At 37.5% G+C, this 19,620-nt stretch overlaps 1 protein-coding gene across 4 annotated transcripts in view; it reads right to left on the minus strand.

Moving 5' to 3' along the window:
* mob2a (MOB kinase activator 2a) overlaps positions 1-19,620 on the minus strand; it is a 59,304-nt gene that overhangs the window by 24,754 nt on the left and 14,930 nt on the right. The window contains exon 1 of one of the 4 annotated variants that reach the window (XM_077211401.1): positions 17,038-17,249. The exons of 1 other annotated variant lie outside the window; for it this stretch is intronic. In XM_077211401.1, coding sequence (XP_077067516.1) covers positions 17,038-17,075 — 38 coding nt within the window. In that variant the 5' untranslated portion in view covers positions 17,076-17,249. Of the gene's footprint in view, positions 1-3,420; positions 5,112-13,554; positions 14,103-17,037; positions 17,250-19,620 lie in introns of those variants that run through there. 2 more of the 4 variants (XM_077211402.1, XM_077211403.1) reach the window with 2 other exon arrangements.

Consider the following 19,620-nt stretch of genomic DNA (forward strand, 5'->3'; position numbering starts at 1 on the left):
TTGCCATGCCAGCTGCTGGTGTTGGTCCACTGTGTTTTATCAAGGGCAGGGTCAATGCAGCTAGCTATCAGGAGATTTTGGAGCACTTCATGCTTCCATCTGCTGAAAAGCTTTATGGAGATGAAGATTTCATTTTTCAGCACGACCTGGCACCTGCTCCCAGTGCCAAAACCACTGGTAAATGGTTTACTGACCACGGTATCACTGTGCTCAATTGGCCTGCCAACTCTCCTGACCTGAACCCCATAGAGAATCTGTGGGATATTGTGAAGAGAAAGTCGAGAGACGCAAGACCCAACACTCTGGATGAGCTTAAGGCCGCTATCGAAGCATCCTGGGCCTCCATAACGCCTCAGCAGTGCCACAGGCTGATTGCCTCCATAGGGCTGGGTACCGAGTTCGGTACTTTTTAGGTACCGACCGAATTGCCTCGATACTACCGAGTATCGAAACATGTCTTGTTTTTCGGTACCAAGTTTCGGTACCTAAGTGGTTAATCTCGTCAACGTCAGTTAAACAATAAACATGCAGCATGATTGGCTGTGGCGGAAAAACACTAGTTTACGCGGCTGCCCAGAGACGTGCCTCGTCGCACGTGTGGCTGTAGTGTGTGTAAGCGTCCAACCCAGATAGATAGAAAATATGTGGAAATGATCAAAAGTGTACCTATGTACCCGACTCGATGCCATAAGCACACGATGCAATATTTTCGACAAGGTAATTGCTGCCAAGACCGGTAACACGGTAAATCTGATAAGGCATTTAAAAGCGCACAGAATATAACGTTACTTGAGAGTAGAAAGTTTATCCGTCTTTGACTGCAAGAACTGGAGCGCGTCACAAATGAACCAAAACTCAGCGTATAGGATACTTGCCTCACAGACATGAGAAATAGTTCTATACATGTTCAAAATATGTCTACTTTTAAACGAAAGAATTAGAAATAAATAGTTTGATTACCTAATCCATATAGGCGCGCGCGTGTTCACTACTGCAGGGATGACGAGTCAGCATCGTAAATTCGCAATAATCATCTTTGCAGCCAACACGTTTAGAAAACACTTGTTCATTACTAAACAATTAAAATATCTCCTTGCTATCGTTTCCCGACACATCCATAATCATTAGGCTACTTTTGCCAGTGCTTTGCGCAAGCTTCATGTGTGCTGAGCGCGAGGCATATATATCGCACCCCGGTAGCCTATATTTAATTCAATTCACATTTATTTGTATAGCATTTTTCACAATACATATCGTTTCAAAGGAGCTTTAGTGAAAAGGCATGTGTCTAAATTACAATTTAGAGTGATCTGTTATCAGGGGTGACTGTGTGTAATGCATTTCAATTAATTTTCATTCAGTTTCATTGTTAAACAATGCATTAAGTTAAGGCAGAAACAATGAGCTCATTGAAGTAAAGAATACATGTTGTTAAATGATTAGGAAACATAGAAAACTTTAGCATTGGTGCTTTTTTACAGACTCAAAATATGAGTGTAAAAAAGTCAACAAACTGAAAAAATAAGTTTTTTTTTTAGGTAATGTTATATTGATAAAATTGGTATCGAAAAAAGTATCGTTGAGGAACCGGTATCGAAGTCAAGGTATCGGTATCGGTATCGAAAATTTTGTTACGATACCCAGCCCTATGCCTCCATGCCACGCCGCATTGAAGCAGTCATTTCTGCAAAAGGATTCCCGATCAAGTATTGAGTGCATAACTGAACATAATTATTTGAAGGTTGACTTTTTTTTGTATCAAAAACACTTATTTTATTGCTCGGATGAAATATGTTAATTCTTTGAGAATTTTGGGTTTTCATGAGCTGTATGCCAAAATCATCAGTATTAAAACAATAAAAGACCTGAAATATTTCAGTTGGTGTGCAATGAATTAAAATATATGAAACTTTAATTTTTATCATTACATTATGGAAAATAATGAACTTTATCACAATATGCTAATTTTCTGAGAAGGACCTGTATATATGCGTGTGCTCTGTATAATTATTTTGTGTGTGTGTGTATATATATATATATATATATATATATATATATATATATATATATATATATATATATATATATATATACACACACACACACATACACACACACACACAAACACATATATATTTAAGAAATATTTGTATTATGTATTATATATAAATAGTGTATATATAAATAACATTTTTTTCTTAAATATAGCCTATACATGCATGTGTGTGTATTTATATAAATAATTATACACAGTGCACACACATATATTATGTACACAAACTTTTATTTTGGATGCGATTAATCCTTGTCCAGCACTAAATAATGTAAGCATGTATTGGCATAGTTCTTGTAGTAGTCTTGATTAATGTAATATCACAATTTAAACTAATTTAAACTTGTCCAGATGAATTTATATTTGCTTAAAACTATTTTATATATTTTAAACTATTCAAACTATTTTATATAGCATTTATAATTGATTAAAACAAACCTGGTGACCTTTAGCATTAGCCTAATGCAAAAGTAAATGTGCTGTCTAGCCAAGTTTGTACTACCTGATTCTTCTAGGTATGAAGAGTGTGTTAAGAGACATTGAGATGACAGTATTGTGTTCAACACAGCACCAGCATCACAACAGAGAGGTGGGGGTAGAGGGTGCTTTGTAAGCCATCCCTCACTCACACACTTAAAATGCTGTTTTACCCCTTCTATCATATTAAAAGAATGCTAATGATTAAATGCAGTTATATACAAGAATAATGGAAGTCCAATTTCAATTTTTTTTTGCTCCTAAAGAGGTTAAAAAAGCCACACACACACACACACACACACACACACACACACACACAAAACATAGCACAAAACATGGCACAAAATGCTCAAAACTCACATATAGGCCTACAGCATCACTGCTTCAAATCACTGTCTGTCTGTCTGTCTGTCTCACTAAGGACTCATTATCTAAATTTCACGAGAATAATTACCTAGTGCAAGTGCACGAATAATTCGAACAATTTTAATGAACAGTTCATGTTTGCTCATGAAAGTATGAGACATATTTCTCAACCAATCTGATATCTGAGATCGTATTATTCGCGCGTGCGTTTCATGGTGTGCTAATAATAAATTCCCATAACAAATGTCCAATAGCGTCAAATTTTTGAATCACTGTCAGTAACAATTTTAAATCTTAAGATAACGTTACTTATAGCCAATCATGCCTAGCTATCTAATATGTAGGAAAGTCACGTATATAGGCTATGTGTAAATAGTGTATACATTATTCATTAATTAACTTAATATTGTTACTTTGTTTATTATATAGCCCATATTTATGCGTATTATTTACATATTCAGCTTGCCGAAACATACACATCTAATAGATTGATTAAAAACAAAAATACAGCAAAGCCACGTTACCTTAAAACTTTACCAACAGCCTGAAGAACCATCTTGCAACTTAATCCGTTTCTGGGAGTCTTCTGCGAGTGCATATCCGAAATGCTATCAACAAAAATGGACTGAGAGTCCAAAGTGTTTTGAACTGACCGGTCTTTCCCTTTCCCTTCCGAGGATGTTTTCAAAGAATATGCAGGTACTCAGTGCATCTAAACTTCTTGCTCCAAAGTTCTCGTTCTACCAAATGACAGCCAATCAGAACAGTCCATGGGCGGGGCATGAAATGTTAACACCAAAACGACAGCCAATCATACGCAGGGGCGTGTTTTGGTTAACATGCAGTTTAGTTTATAGGTCTACAATCTGTTGATCCTCTCAGTGAGTTTTATATTCTGGCCAATGTGGTATAACCATCTTCCGAATGACGTTCATTCTTTATAATGACGTTCCTTCTTTATAACTACATTTAAGACGAAACATTTAGCTTTTTTTCAAGACATTCTGAGGTAACATGACAAAGCACAACTTGTTTTGTCTTTGATCTGGTTTGTTGAGAAAAGAAATCCTTCATAAGAGCTACAATACCTTACTACCACATTTAAAATAGTTTATATTTATTTAATATTTCAGATAATTCCAAACTCAAAGCCAAACATATAAAGGGTCCAAGTAATGTTTTAAAGGTTAAACAACATAAGAAAATATATATAAAAAAGTGCCTGACACTGACTGAACCGTGTCAGAAGCCACACAAATTCCTGTAAGAGCAGAGAGAAAGTGTTTAAACGTTACTTTGACTGCTGATAGTGAAACAAAATTATTCATTATTTAGCTATAGAAATTATTGAGTATTTAGGGGTAACTAGTAGCCTACTTTACAAAAGAAAAATATCTGAAAAAAAAAATGGATGCGCAAACCGTCTTGACTCTTTCACTGCCTCTGAATACAGAAAAGATAATACACAGAAAGATCTTGTCTTGCTGACCATGAAGTGAAATAAGTCTTTATTTATACCTCACTGGAAAGATATTTATATAATACAGTTGTTACAAAAACAATTTCATAATTGGAATCTTGTGACTTCAATGAAAGCCAAAAGGAAAATATTTAATCTTGAAGTTAGTGAATCATAAAACCACAAAAGAAGCAGTGTTGGTCTGACTTACTCTGACGACAGACAATGAGTAATATTATCACATTTAGAAAGTTCCTTAAGGTTTAAAAAAATAGCATATTAACTCAGTAATCTTCACATATTGCGCAAGAGAATCTTTTGGAAAAATACAGAAGTGGCTGGTCTTGCATAGTTAAATGTTATCTGTCAGCTGAGGCCCAAAAAAAAACCTCTGTCTGATCCCACACACTTCACGAGATGTTTACTGACTACCTGATTCACGACAACTGAAACAACATAGCAGCATCTGCCGTGTCTGATAACACAATTAAGTCACTGATTTACAGGATGCGCTTCAGACTTTACTTTCAATCTTAGGCATTAAGTCGTGTTCACTGATGTGTCCAACTACCAACATCATTCATCTCAGAGCAGGTCAGGTTAAAAAATAAAATATAATTGAGTAAAAAGGGAGCGAAATCTTTAAATCAGCCAGAACTTTTTCCCCAAGCTTGATCATACGATTGGTCACAAGGCTGGCTCGACTTGTTCGGTGAGAAAGTCAACGAACATTCCTCTTAGACAAAGCAAACAGAAAAAAATCCTCTCAGACACAGCACATTAGGCCCGGAGCTAAAGCATCCAGCAGATGAGTAATCCAGCCCTCCTGAAAGGCCGAGGGCGACATGAGATGAACACGATAGATAAGAACCTACCCACATGTTGCAATCGGAGAAAAGACGTTAAACGCTGCGAGAATCTCTCAACACTTGATTGCCAGTTTCACTTCAAATTGGCTCAAGGATCATGTGTTGAGGAGTTCATCCTTCTTCAATCATTGTTGATGATCTGGACTGGAGCGTTTCAACGGTTTCATTCTAAGCATTATACAAATCATGAGATGCAGTACTTCCAAAACAAGATCTATTTTTGTTCTGGTCAGCAATAGTTCAATAGTTCAAAAGTAAGTATTTGTTTCTTTATTCTTGGTATGAATTTTCCATGTTTTATTAGCAAAGTACATCAAATAATTTGTTAAAACACCATGAGTTGTCCTTCTACTCATCACCCCTGCTGTCCTGAAGAGATTTTGGAAGATGGCCATCATTAACTTGGTTATGCATCCTATCACACATTCCTGCGGAGGAGCGACTGCATGCACCAACACACTCTGCTCTCGGCTAACAAAACACACGGCAGGGAGCAATGAAAGCATGGGGGAAATGGATAAAAAAGAAAACCACAGTTTTTACGCACTCGGTTTTCAATCTTGCTAGTGAGATTTCATTTCATTTTTGGCTGCAATATATGCAGAATTCGTACCAATTCCAGGAAGGTTTACAATTGGATTCTGTGCAAGTGTGACATCACTATGCCCATTTACAAAAAAAAAAAAAAAAAAAAAAAGGTTATAAGACGCTTCCCAGGTACTATAAAACAGAAAATGCACATGTAATGTTAAAAGGCCAAAAAGAAAGGGAGCAAAACAGAAAATGAAGGAAACAGCGAGACGTGTTGTAGCATGTTCAAAAGGCTTCACCGCACACGCAGCATTCCTGCGGTTGAAGGATTCAGCTTTAGTTTGAGAATCTAGATACAGGACAAATAAAAGTACAAACGTATCCCGAAGTCTCGACAGATTAAATCAAAGTCTCAAAATAGTTGGTAGTTGCAGTTCTAACTTGCATGTATCCAAAGCAATTGTGCAAAAACTGTCCAACAAAACCCCAGAATCTACACAGAGTGATACAGTTTCACTTAATAACTTTATTACCAATTCATCAATGAACAGTAATCAACTGCTTGGTGTCCATTCCAAAATCAACAAATACACATTTCTGATTTAAACATTTTAAGAGATTTTTGTGTAAATAGTGTTTAAAATAAGAGTTAATATAAATTCATCAGTGTTTATAAAATCAGCCTTTTGTCTTTTCCACCATCAAACGTTTAGTTAACTAGTTAATTGTTTAATACATTTTTAAGCAAACGTCAAAATGAATATCCATTTTTCATCCGGTATGTTGTGATGCCAAAATTCACTTAGCATCTAGCATTTAAAATGACTGGTTTTAGTTTATATTGTATTCATTAAGCCAAATTAATAAACAATTTTAATTCTGGTTAATTTAAATTAGGTAAAGATAAATTTGGACATTAATTTTTTGGTCAGCTTGTCACATCAGCCACAATCCCTATCAATATTGGTAATTAAAAACAGGTTTAATCATGCTACTATTTGTCACCTTCAGTTACCATCAATTACAGTGATTTAGATAAATAGTCATTATGATTTCAAGTGGAGTAGGGGGGTTATAGACTTAAAGATGGGATGCAGCTGTTAATCCATAGCAACATCAATTAAAAAATCTACAAAATAAAGCAGTGGAAAGAACTGTCTTTATTCAGCTTGTGAAAGAGCTTCTGAATGTTGGTAATTATGGAGGCAAAGCCTTTGATCCTTGGATTCGGGGGTAGGAAAAGCTAATCAAGGTCTTTGTTCAGAGAATAAAGAGATGAAAGATGATGAGACAAGATTCAGTAGTGTGGACAGACATTATGTAAAGTAATGAGGTATACATGAATGGTATAGACACCGAAATGGATGACAAGTTCCAGCAAAGATTTAAAAAGATCATGAGCAAAAATAGCTATGGGCTAAAAAACAAAAACAGTAAAGAAATGAAAAGGCAAGACGATCATGTGATGCAAAATTGCACTGGTTAAACCACAAGCTCCATCTGAAAGCACAAGGAGTTTCAAAGACTGAATGGCAGTCTTGTTTTGACAACAAGAACTTCACTGCCTCCTACTGGAGAAATACATTGGTACATCAACCAAGTGGTTAGCAATCCAGTCAGCCCCTACTGGTAAATCCATGAACCATCATGAACCATCTACACCATCTGTAAAAAGTATTTTTCTCCATTGACAGCCATTCAAAAGTAGTTTCTCTAGGTACTATAGTCATTGTCGTCAGGAATGATTCCTTACTTACTTATAGCACTTTGCCGCATGCCTCGAACCTCTAGAGGTTAAAATCAAGTTAAAAAATTAATTATTGCATCATTAAGCAAAACCTGAACTTTTACTTGTGCTAAAACAAAAGTATTTTCTTCAATATGTACTATATAGCACAGAGAATGACAAAGACACGTTTTTAATGACCTTTTGGGTATGTCAATATTTTTGTAAACAGAAGCACGGAAGGGCCAGGACAGAGGGTCGTCATGATTTTGGGATGTATGTAAAGGTCCAGTACAGAAAGACCTTTGTGCACAAAGGCAGAATAAAGCTGACTGCTTAGCTGCGGGATGCGATGTTTGTACATGAACCATGCTTAATACAACGATACAATTGTGCTACTGAATTCAATGCCTTTTTTATACCAGGTTGGTGAGGAGTGCAAGAAAAGGAAACACTCTCTCAGACAGCGACTAATGCATATTGACCCTAATGGGGTCAAATGCCAAACAGTAAGGACTTTCTGATAACAGCAGTGCTCAATTGATAGTACTACAAATCTGCAAGTCAAGCTTGAGGACATGTACTCCAGCTGTTTTCCCTGCTATTTTAGGCGAATCACTCTGTGGTTATGTTCCTTTCCCAATTCCTTTTTTGGCAAGTAAATTTCTATAACCACCCAGGAACTGTAATTTGGCCCTTAAGTGCCCACAGATGCTCATTTCCTGAACCATATCCTGATTCTACTTAAAGGGATACTCCACTTTTTTTGGAAATAGGCTCATTTTACAACTCCCCCAGAGTTAAACTGTTGAGTTTTACCATTTTTTAATCCATTCAGCCGATCTCGGGTTCTGGCGGTACAACTTTTAGCATAGCTTAGCATACATAATTGAAGTGGACAGGACCATTAGCATTTCTCAAAAAAGGAATGACCAAAGAGTTTCGATATTTTTCCTATTTAAAACTTGACTCTTCTGTAGTTACATCGTGCACTAAGACCGACGGAAAGAAATCAAGAAACTTTACTGCCGTACCATGAGTGCAGCAGGCGCAATGATATGACTGAAACTACACAAACTTAGTCCCGGTCACGTTGGAAGTTACCGAGCTGGGGACTATTTTCAGGCGCTGCGTCATATCATTACGGCTGATGCACTCATGGTGCGGCAGTAAAGTTTCTTGATTATAACGCAGGAATGAGAGTATAGTTCCTAGCCATATCAGCCTAGAAAATCACAACTTTACATTTTCCGTCGGTCTTAGTGCACGATGTAACTACAGAAGAGTCAAGTTTTAAATAGGAAAAATATCGAAACTCTTTGGTCTTTTTTTTTTGAGAAATGCTAGAGTTTAACTCTGGGGGAGTTGTAAAATGAGCCTATTTCCAAAAAAAAAGTGGAGTATTTAGGCAGGTCTTCCACTACCATAGACATTTTTCCGGTGTTTACATAAACATCTCCACCCAGCCTCACAGAGATGAACTGGAGATTCATTCAAAGCTTACCAATTTGTACACATATTAATCATACTCTTCATTTTTTAATTTTGTTTAATAACAAGTCTCTTGTTGCCACAGTGCTCAGTTGACATCCTCAATGAAACAACCTCAGATTAACTGGGATCGAGAGTCTACTTAAAACAAAGCATTGTCAGGTGGAAGGCTCTATGTGTGAGGCTCATGGAAACTGTTATCCTCTAAGTAGCTTAGGTGCCTCTGGGAGGGAGGTAGTTTCGAAGAAACTCATCCAGCCAGGCCTCAGAGCCCATTGGCATCATCCCTGAGGATGCTGAATACACAACAACAGAATGTTGTGGTGCAGAGCTTCACATCCTGGAAGCCGATACCAGGTGAACATTAAAATAGCTTTCCTAGTCATGACAAACCCGATGCTGGTCTGGGCAACCATTTTCAGAAGTTTCAATTCTTAAAACTCAAGACTGACATGCTTTCCATGTGAAAAACATAGAACGGAAGTGCAGAGGACTACATGCTTCGGAAGGAAGCAAACCTTTTATTCTTACCTGTCCTGATTACTTATTCCTCTCATTCTCAGATCTGAACAGCAAAAACGGAAAGAATGACCATCAGACTTTTGTCAGATCACCATAAAAAGCGGTCTAACACACATACAAATCTATCCAGCTGATCTCTTTATTGAGAGATAATCTCCATAATCATAAAATGGATTCAGTGACTAACCAGAGTTCAAGCGAATATCTGAAATCTGACACAACTTGGAGAACAAAGCGAAATGTACAGGTGTGCTCAAGGATATTGCTTTTTTTGCCCAGAGGTCTCTCAAACAAAACTCTTTTGATGAAAAAAAAGATTTGATGACCTTTAGAAACTTTTGTGATTCGATCTGGGAACTCAGTTTCCTGACAGAAAGATAGAAACCTGCGCACTTTGACTCTTCAACTGTGTAGACACCATCCAATCTGTGAAACTGTAGATGCCATTTAATCTGTGAAACTGTGTAGACACCATACAATCACACTGTAACTGGTGATTTCAGCCAGTTTTTACCATTTGTGTACAATAGGCATTCAACGGTTAGTGAGTTGTTCATAGGCACAACATCTGAAGCCAAAACTATATTCTACAAAAGGTAGGATTGTCTGTTATAAGCACAGGGTCCAATGTATGTTTGCTGAAGCACTCTGTGCAAAACTGCCACATTAAACAAACAAAGATCACTCCTTTTGAAAAATAAATGGTTCAAAAGAGTTCATTTATAAAACTGGACCAAACAACCCTGAATGAAGGCACCATCTATCCTCTATATACGCCATCGTAACATCTCTTCAAAGAATTTCACTCATCCAGTTTACACCTCCAAATAGGTAACTCCCATGATGATAAAAAAAATCCCTTAATGTCAAGATGTGTAAATGGGGTTAAATGTTGAGAACTAACCTTTAAAACGTATGCATGTTGTAACCTTGACGCACATATGCAACTAAATGGGTCCATCAGAGTGCAAGCATACCTGAACAAGCGAGGCCCCGAGGCATTTCCAACTGGATGACGTCACAGCTGTGACCTCTGGATGTTACGTAATAGGAACCTGCTGTGATGAGCAATACTGCCTTCCTCCTTGTAATTCTCCTACAACAAGAAGCTCTTGTCTGCTAAATATAGAAAGGCTTAGCACTGCAAAAAAAACATCACTCCCGTTATGAGATGTGAACATTATCAAGCTAAGGGAGTGGTGAGGACTTCTGTGGACTTGTGGAAACCTAACCTGCCTCAATTTCACCACAACTTATCACAGATAATTAAAAAAAAAAGTAATGAAAGGGTCATATCTGTCAAGAATGAACAACGTCTATAAGGTAATTAAACGAGTACTGGGAGAGGTGGACGTGGCTTGCAGAGTACAGCCAAAACAGATTATGCCCTACACCACTTAAACATTAATTTATTCTTCGCTGATGTGATCACGTGTCAAGCGGCTGGATGTGGGCAGAGTCTCCAGTGGAGGTGGGAATGAATGGAGTGACCTTGGGTGCTGATGCTGATTAAGCATTATCAGGTGCTCACGCTGCAGCTCGGGATGCTGAGGAAGAGCAAGAGTGGCATCGCTGCAACCCGATCTAATCGCAGTGGGAGGAGGCGCTTACATAATTTCCACACAAGAGACGGAAGGGGGCATGACAGTGGGGAATTGGGAGGTCTGAAGGGGCTACAGACAATATGACAACATTATTCAATGCTGACAACATACAACAAAATGGTGGATAAATATATCTGATCATAAATACACTGCCAATTGATTGCTAAAACTTGTTAAAGACAATTAAATTGTACAATAATATTTAAGTACAATCTAGTATATCCTACCTTTTGAGTAATTATTTTAAAGCTGATATGATGGCTAAAGATACAAATCTTTAAAGTCCTCCTGTATTTAATCATTTTATCCCTTAAAACTCATCTTTGATCACCAAAATTACTTATTTAAACGTTTTTTCATGCCTTAAAATAGCCCTTGCCTCATTTAGTACACACAGTTCTATGAACGCAGTTCAAATGAGCCCCGCCTCCACTCACTCACAGCAGCTCAGAGATCCACTCGTTGACGATCACAAGTTGATGTGGTTACAATGTAGTTTGTGATGTCAGAAACACCAGTGATTTCAAACCAAGTTTTTGATACTGTCTTTGGTTCACTGCAGTTTTAAGGAGAAAATACTCAGCAATTTTCTTTTGACCTATGCATTTGAACATGGTTCGTCTTAAAGCATATTAAAACACTACATAGACATATAAACAACATTAATTTTCACCACAGGGTGACTTTAAGGTTTTAGCCATTTTAATAGGATTTAGACTAAATATATAATCTAGAATTTAGTCTAGAATTAATCTAGACATCACAAATAAATAAAAAATGGGTTTAGTACAGTACAGTTTAGTTATTCTGAAACCTGGCTTAGAAAAAGAATTGAGTGTGAAATTAAGAACAGTTGACTGGAATTAATCAGCATACAAAATCAGACTGAAGATTTTAAAAAACTACTACTAGAAAAAAGCAACATGGCTACCAATATATTGTGCATTCTTTTTAATTTAAATATAATCCAAATTTCCACCTTAAACAGTTAATAAGAAGTGGGACCCTAAATTAAGTATTCCTAATTTTATTCAAAAGAAAACCTCTAAAATCTTTATAATAGACCTTAGCTTCCCAAGACATGATCGTCATAAGAGATTGGCTCGAAGATAGAGAATGCAGACACAGTCCAATCAAAGCATATCAGATTAAATAGACGACGCAGTCAGATGGCATAGCAGATAACAACATACTCAAAACCAGACAGCGCAGGAATATTTTTTAACTTCTTACACTTCCATAACAAATCACTTCCATGAAAAATCTTACACCCCATTTTGACCACCTTTGAGGAAGCACCAAATGGAAAACTACCGTCACTAAACAATTCAGTTTACACGATCACAAACAGGATGCGATTACAGATTGTGAGAGTTGGACTTCGCTTATAAACAACTTTAGCAACACTATATTTGATACAGTGTGAACTTTGCAAGGATGCATTTTCCATTCATCCAAGTCTTGGCATGGTCACATAACAGTTTCCATCTACACACAGCTTATTAGTGCAGTTATTGCAACTTGAGAATAACTTTGATATAAGCTGTTATCTAAACATCAGACACTATCCAGAGGCTAAACAGTTTTTGCGGAAAGCAGGTGTGTCTAAAACCAACATCCCTGAGAACATTTGCGATTGACAAACGTAAACCTGAAAGACTAAACAACACCACCTGACGGCAGTGTTATAAAACAAAACAGTGTTTGGATACTGCACTAAGTGAACTCCTTACACACCGGACAGCCAAAAACATTTCGCCGCAGAAGACAAAATAAACTGCCAGATCAAGCAGATCATGATGGTTTTCTAGCTTTCCAAGCGTTAACATTAACTGTGAATAAACACAATATCTAAAAGGAGACGGAAACATGAAGGAAAGATGAAGAGGGTAGAAGAAAGAATAGATGGATCAGCAAAAAACAAACTCAACCTTTTAATCCGATACATCTGGGACTTTTCACTTTGGACGGCATCCTTGAAAAACCATGGAACTTCAGAGATTTATTATATATAGCAGTACCGCAGTAAAATAAAACTACAACCACATGTAAAGGGAAAAAAGGAAACAGCATCTCTCAAGCCTTCCATGTGAAGAGCATGCTTTGCTCTGTTAACATTCACTAACTTTCAAACAGCCCCCTTGCTTAACTTTCCAAATTGAGGTAGAGGTCAAAACTAACATTGGAAAGGGCAAAGTCTGCCCTTAGCTGTAGGGAAAAAGCAAGTTGGGAACACAGTGTCCAAACCAACATCGGTCTGCAGCCCCCACACACTACAAGCTGCATTGATTTTAAACTTCAGCTATCTGCTCTTTCTCTTGCTGAAGGTTCTCATCGTACAACATCATGCTTGATCTCTGCATAACCTGGCACAGCTTCAAGAACATCCACAACTCCAAGGCAGTGGTGGAAAAAAACATGCGGAAGAAGATGATAAAACATCCCAAAACTGGTACCTGTAAAAGAAGCAGTCACAACACACTAGAACCCCCATGCAGCTTGTGAAGTCGGCAAACAGATTGTCCTGTCCTCTGTTGTGCTGCCTTTAAGATGGACTACAGGTGAGTGGTATCCGTTAGAGCGGGAACTCTTGGCATAGCATCCTCACAGATCTGCAGTGGAGCCCCAAACTGTTTCTCCCTCACACTTTCAGACTCCCTCTCCTGTTTCCCGATCTGTGTTCAGTTGCTGGACTGCACACAGTTGGGGCTTTGTTAGGTAGCGATTTCCCTTGCCGCGGTGCAGACAGAACAACACTTCAGTCAGCAAACAAATACAAGCGTCCGCAGCAGGCGAGCACAGCGCATACAGTCGCTCAGCACTTGTGTGCTCCTCTCTGATGATACCCTCAGTTTCCCCCCTCCCATCCTCTCTCTCTCTCTCATTCTGTCGCTGTCTCTCTCCCTTTCCTCCCAGTCTCACTCTCCCGTTGGCTCTGACTTTGAGGCGGGAGCGTCGGGTTGGCAAATAGACTTGCTGCAAACCGATGACGGCCCACTGCAGGAATATTCTGAGCCAGGAATTTTTTAAGGGCCCAAACAGCCCCTGCAAATGGTGCTGTTTCTTCCAGGAAAACTTTCTCCACTCACAAAAATAAAAAAAAACGATAAAAAAATACTCTCTGCATGGGTAAGTACCATAAGAGACCAAGATAAGAGACCAATGTGGGGGAATGACTCTGGAAGCAAAGCTATCAACAAACAGGGCATAAACAGTTACAAGGAAACAGAAAAAGAATGACTTTCTCTTAAAAATAAAATGAAAGAAAGTGATTTCTGCTACTCTAGCAAAAAAAAAAAAAGATGATCTATTTGAAGCTGAATCCTAAACATTACCCGTCTCACATTGTCCAGACAAACAATTAGTGAATGATTAGCGAAACAATTATTCCCGGTTGACAGAGCCGTATGCCGATTGGCTAATATGTGCTGTCTGATTTTGGTTTTCTGTTTACAGAGCTTAGAGTTATCAACAAGACAGTGTTATTTCTCAGCAGTAGGGGAGGGCGATATACCGGTAGACACGATTAACTGGTAGAAATTTGTCTACCGGTAGAGATTTTGGACTATCGTCATTATCGCGGTTACGCTCAAATGATGTTGCCACTCTGTGCCTTCTCGAAAGCTTATCGTTTGCATCCGTTTTTCAGCCTTACAGTTTAAAAACAAGTGATTTAAGCGCTTTTGCTGTTTAAAGACCGTTTTGAAATACTTGCACTTTGAAACCCATTTTAAGAAGTTTCTGTTTCCAGACACCCAAAACGCTGTTGTAGTGTAAATGAACGGCCAAAACGCATAAAAAAGTTTTACATTTTTAGTTGAAAGCGGTGTCGTGTAAACAGCCCTTGAGAGCACGCCTGAAAAACGCACACATGAAGCCTCTGCTCATACAGTGTGTGAGTACTGAACTTAGGGCCTGGACTGGAGTTCTTTTTAGTGCCTTGCTGGGCTTGAACAGTCATATACACACATGTATATGTCAAAATACCCGTCTTTTCAAGTAACCTCATAAACAGTTGTTTATGCTTTCTTTCTCAATTATTTACATTCACTCAAGACTAAAGTGAACGTAAATAATTGAGAAAGAAAGTGCACGTGTATCAGTATATTTGATCAGTGAATTCGCTCTTAAAGTGACAGCAGTCTAATAAACCTGCTATGTTCTATAGTAGTTTTTGTCATATATTTTGTTACATAAGATAACCATTTTTCACCCCCCAAAAAATATGTTGACATTTACCTACACATTCCAAACCATTTTTTTTCCTCCATGTAAAAGAAAAGGAGAAATTCTGAATAATCTTTATGTAGCTCTTCATCAAAGGACATATTTAACGCCAACCATTTATGTCAGGCTCCGAATAGTACAAATATCACAATAAAAGCACCACTAAGGAGGTCCATGTGAACTGTTCACTTTATTCCAAGTCCTCTGGCAAACAGACCGATGTATATTGCTATTCATTGACAGTCTTCCCTTCCATCGATGACCAGTATTTCATGTGTCCACACCAGCTTTAAAATCAGTAAATACGGTCAACAGTGGCTCAACTCTACTTGCTCGACAGACAAGAACAAATATATTTTTTGGACTTTATGGAGTAAGAACTTGACAGAATTTTGTCAATACAAGATCTTGAAATGAAACCCTCTTTTTGTGTTCCACTGAAAAAAAAAATGCATTCAGGTTTGAAAAAACAAGAGGGTGACTAGAAAAATGACAATTATCTTTGGGATAATATATCCCATTTATGATGTCAGTTTATTAATAAACAAATATACACATCACCTACATAATAGGTTATGTGGCTTTCTTAAAAATACTAATGAGAGAAAATAAGAGAAAATTACCATCACCTCATAAAGTTATACAGAAAATGATATTTTTTGTAGCAAATAGCACATTATATTCAACACAAATAAAAAAAAGCTCATTGCAAGCAGTCTCTTGTTTCTGTATACATGTAAATATGCATACAGATGATCAATTACCTAACCACAGAAAAAGAGTAGGCTACGTCACCCATTGTGTCATTCTAAAACCACTGAGAGGAGCTATACCTCAAGCCTCAGTTTTAAATCTTAGCTCTCTCTGCATAAAGCCGTGACCACAGTGATCTTCTCCCGGACTCGATGACGTTATTCCTAGCAGCACAGAGTGATTACGGAGCAGAAGCTCTGGAAACTACAGCGACCGAGCTGTGATAAGAACCTTCCTTTGTACGGTAAAAGCTGCAGAGAATATAAACTGTTTTCTTCCAGACCTGGCCAGGAAGAATTAAACAAAAAAATTGGGAACACAGGAGAAATCCTAATGAGCAGAGAAAGTGCATGTGTCGTGTGTCCTAATGATCTGACAATGAATGGACTGGTCACTCAGAGCCTTATGCTGGACTCACTGTATCCAATGAATAACAATTGAGGGGAGGCAATAGGAACGAATGATGCCATGCGTTCGTTTCGGTTCTCTCAATGGAAATGGGGGGGGAAAGAAACACCCCTCCCTTCTAAAAGCAAGATGTACAGGTTTACTGGTTTATTGCACAGAAATTAAACCCCTGAGTTTCGTGGCTCGTTAGAAGCAAACGTAAACGTTTAACAACTTCAGTTGTTGACAGTTCGCATGTTGATGCTAGCGTACGTTACTCATTAAACATGATAAAACAAAAGTGTTCGTTATGACATAGTCAATTTAAACTTGTTTTTAAAAAAGAGTCTCGTTCAGTGGGAACGCGGACTATTCAAAAGCCCTGCGTGACCTTACGGAAGCGCTCAATGTAACACATGTGGCTTTAGCGGAATGGAACGTAACAATTAAATTCGAACGTGAAACGGTTGTCATGAATTTAAAAACACAAAAGAAGCGAATTCAAAATTCCATGAGAAAAACAGTAATCAATGAAAGAATGATTATACCAGGTCGATATTTAAATTGCTTACCTATTTAAGGTGTACGAACCGTTCCGTTTGAATCTCATTTTGGATGATAAAAGTTTGACGATTAAATCCAGAACTGTAAAATAAGCAGATTGCTAGCCTTTGTTACAGAAAGCTGCTGAAACACAAAGAGAGGGGAGTCCTGAGTATGCTAGTCTACGAGACCGCCTCTAATGTCCGTTTCTCTCAGTAGGACTGGCTTAAAATCAGACAGGGGGATGAGAAGGAGATTAACAACACTTGTCTGCCTGTGAAGTTATTTATGGCAATAAAACGTTATGTTTTGTCTGAGTTACGTTCTTTTGGCGAAACTGCGGAATGGATGGAGGGTGTTTGATTGCATTCGGAAACCTGGCAAACAAAGGCGAGCGTTTCCAGGCAGACGAATATTTAAAATTAAGTATAAATATTCTGCCAAGTGTGTGTGTGTGTGTGTGTGTGTGTGGGTGTGGGTGTGTGTGTGTGTGGGTGGGTGGGTAGAGCGAGAGAGAGAGAAAGAAACATGTTTGATTCATTCCACCAACTTCCATCTGGTTTCAAACAGTGAGCTCAAATGATCCTCTTATAACGTTGTCGCTGTTTCCCAAAGCATATCAGGACGAGAAGAGCTAAAAATAACCATAATGATACACTTTATGATCTCGACCATGAGACCCCACCCAATAGGCCTACAGCAACACTGGTTCCACTTAGTGCCAGAATAAAAATAGAACCAGACCAAAAGTGAGAACAGTAGCTACAGCTCTGAAAGCAACATGTATACAGGGGAAATTATTAAGTGAGCTAAATCAAGCCCTTTAATACAATAAAACTAATTAATCTACAAATTGTCCTCTAATGAACATATATGGTTTGGTCTCTCTTTCAAATTTTTATTTATTTGGCTAATTAGCCAAATATGTATCCGTTTTTTTTAAAGAACAAATCTCCATAACGCATTAAGTTTGTAGAAAAAACGTTGCTGCCCAATTTAAGTTATTTCAACTTCATTAAAAGGACTTAAAATATGAGTTGAATCTTATAACTTAACTTTTTTTGATGAGTTAAAGCAATGTAAAAACGCATGTTGTCATAATTAATTGATAATATAATTTTTTTACAGTGAGGGCAATGTTGTGCACCCTGGATCTTGGTCACTTTTTTAAATTTTTGGTTTCACGAGTAAAAGGGTCACGGAATAAAATAAGAAATCTATTTTCTAATACATTTAATATTTGAGTATGAATTACCAAAATAGATATGTCTTCATACACACATTAGGGTCTTATACTTACTCTTATACTACAAAAAGTAGCTTTAGAAATACAAATATTTTATTTGATTCAACATAGAATTTATTACAAATAAACTTTTAGGCTTAAACAGTTTTATATACAGGTGAAACTCGAAAAATTAGAATATTATGCAAAACTTCATGTATTTCTGTAATTCAGATTAATAGGTGAAACTAATATATTTAGTATATATAACTATATACATATGCATGACTATACTTTTCAGAGGGCCGACATTTCTGTATAACCATACAAAATATAAAATCCTTTTTTTTATTGATTTCATGTAATATTCAAATTTTTTGAGATTTTGAATTTGGGGTTTTCATAAGCTGTAAGCCATAATCATCAAAATTATAACTTTTGCATGATATTCTAATTTTTCGAGTTTCACCTGTATATACAGTATATACCCCAAAATGAAAATGCTGTCATCATTTACTCACCCTCAAGTTGTTCCAAACCTGTATGAATTTATTTTATCTGAACACAAAGGAAGATATTCTGAAAGATATATTTTATGGAAGTCAACGTGGTCCATCAACTGTCTGGTTATCGACATTCTTCAAAATATCTTCTTTTGTGTTCAGCAGAGGAAAGAAACTCATACAGGTTTGGAACAACTTGAGGGTGAGAAAATGATAACAGCATTTTCATTTTCGGGCGAACTATCCCTTTAAATATAGTCACACAAATCGGCTTACAAATGGAACAACATCCTCCATTAAATAAAACATTGAAGCAGTGATGTTTTCTTTCCTATTTGTTGTGCTGGACTCATGAAATTCATCCCATGTGTGGTTACGTTTACTTTCTTTGAATTGTCCTTCAATGAATTCCTCTTCCTGTCATACTAGTTCAAATTCCCACTCATCATCCTGTGGGGTGTGGTGAAATCGATGCAAATGCTCACTCTTGAATTGAAGAGTAGCCAGTTCTTTCTTACATTCTCAGTCTTACCCGACCCTGCAGTATGATACAGAATATGATGAATGTGTTTCTCTCTGTGTAAGTCTCTTGCAGAGAGCTTGGCTGGCAGGACCATCATTATAATTACAGGAAACTGGCAGAGTCCCGAGGGATCGATCCCTGCGGCTGCAGAAAGAGTTATGCAATCCTCAGCGAGAACCATCAGTGCACCAGGACAAGCCAGCCGTACAGTCCTGGGACAGACTGCTGTTTACTGTGGACACACACACACACACACACACACACCACATTCCAGTTTCAGAAGTGGCTGAAACTTACACTGTAAAAAAATGTTCTGGATTTTAACGGTAAAATACTGTAAAAATGCTACGGTGATAAACTG

The sequence above is a fragment of the Siphateles boraxobius genome, unplaced genomic scaffold (genome assembly GCF_051911475.1).
Source record: "Siphateles boraxobius isolate OS27281-9 unplaced genomic scaffold, OSU_SipBor_1 65, whole genome shotgun sequence".
Classification (NCBI taxonomy): domain Eukaryota; kingdom Metazoa; phylum Chordata; class Actinopteri; order Cypriniformes; family Leuciscidae; genus Siphateles; species Siphateles boraxobius.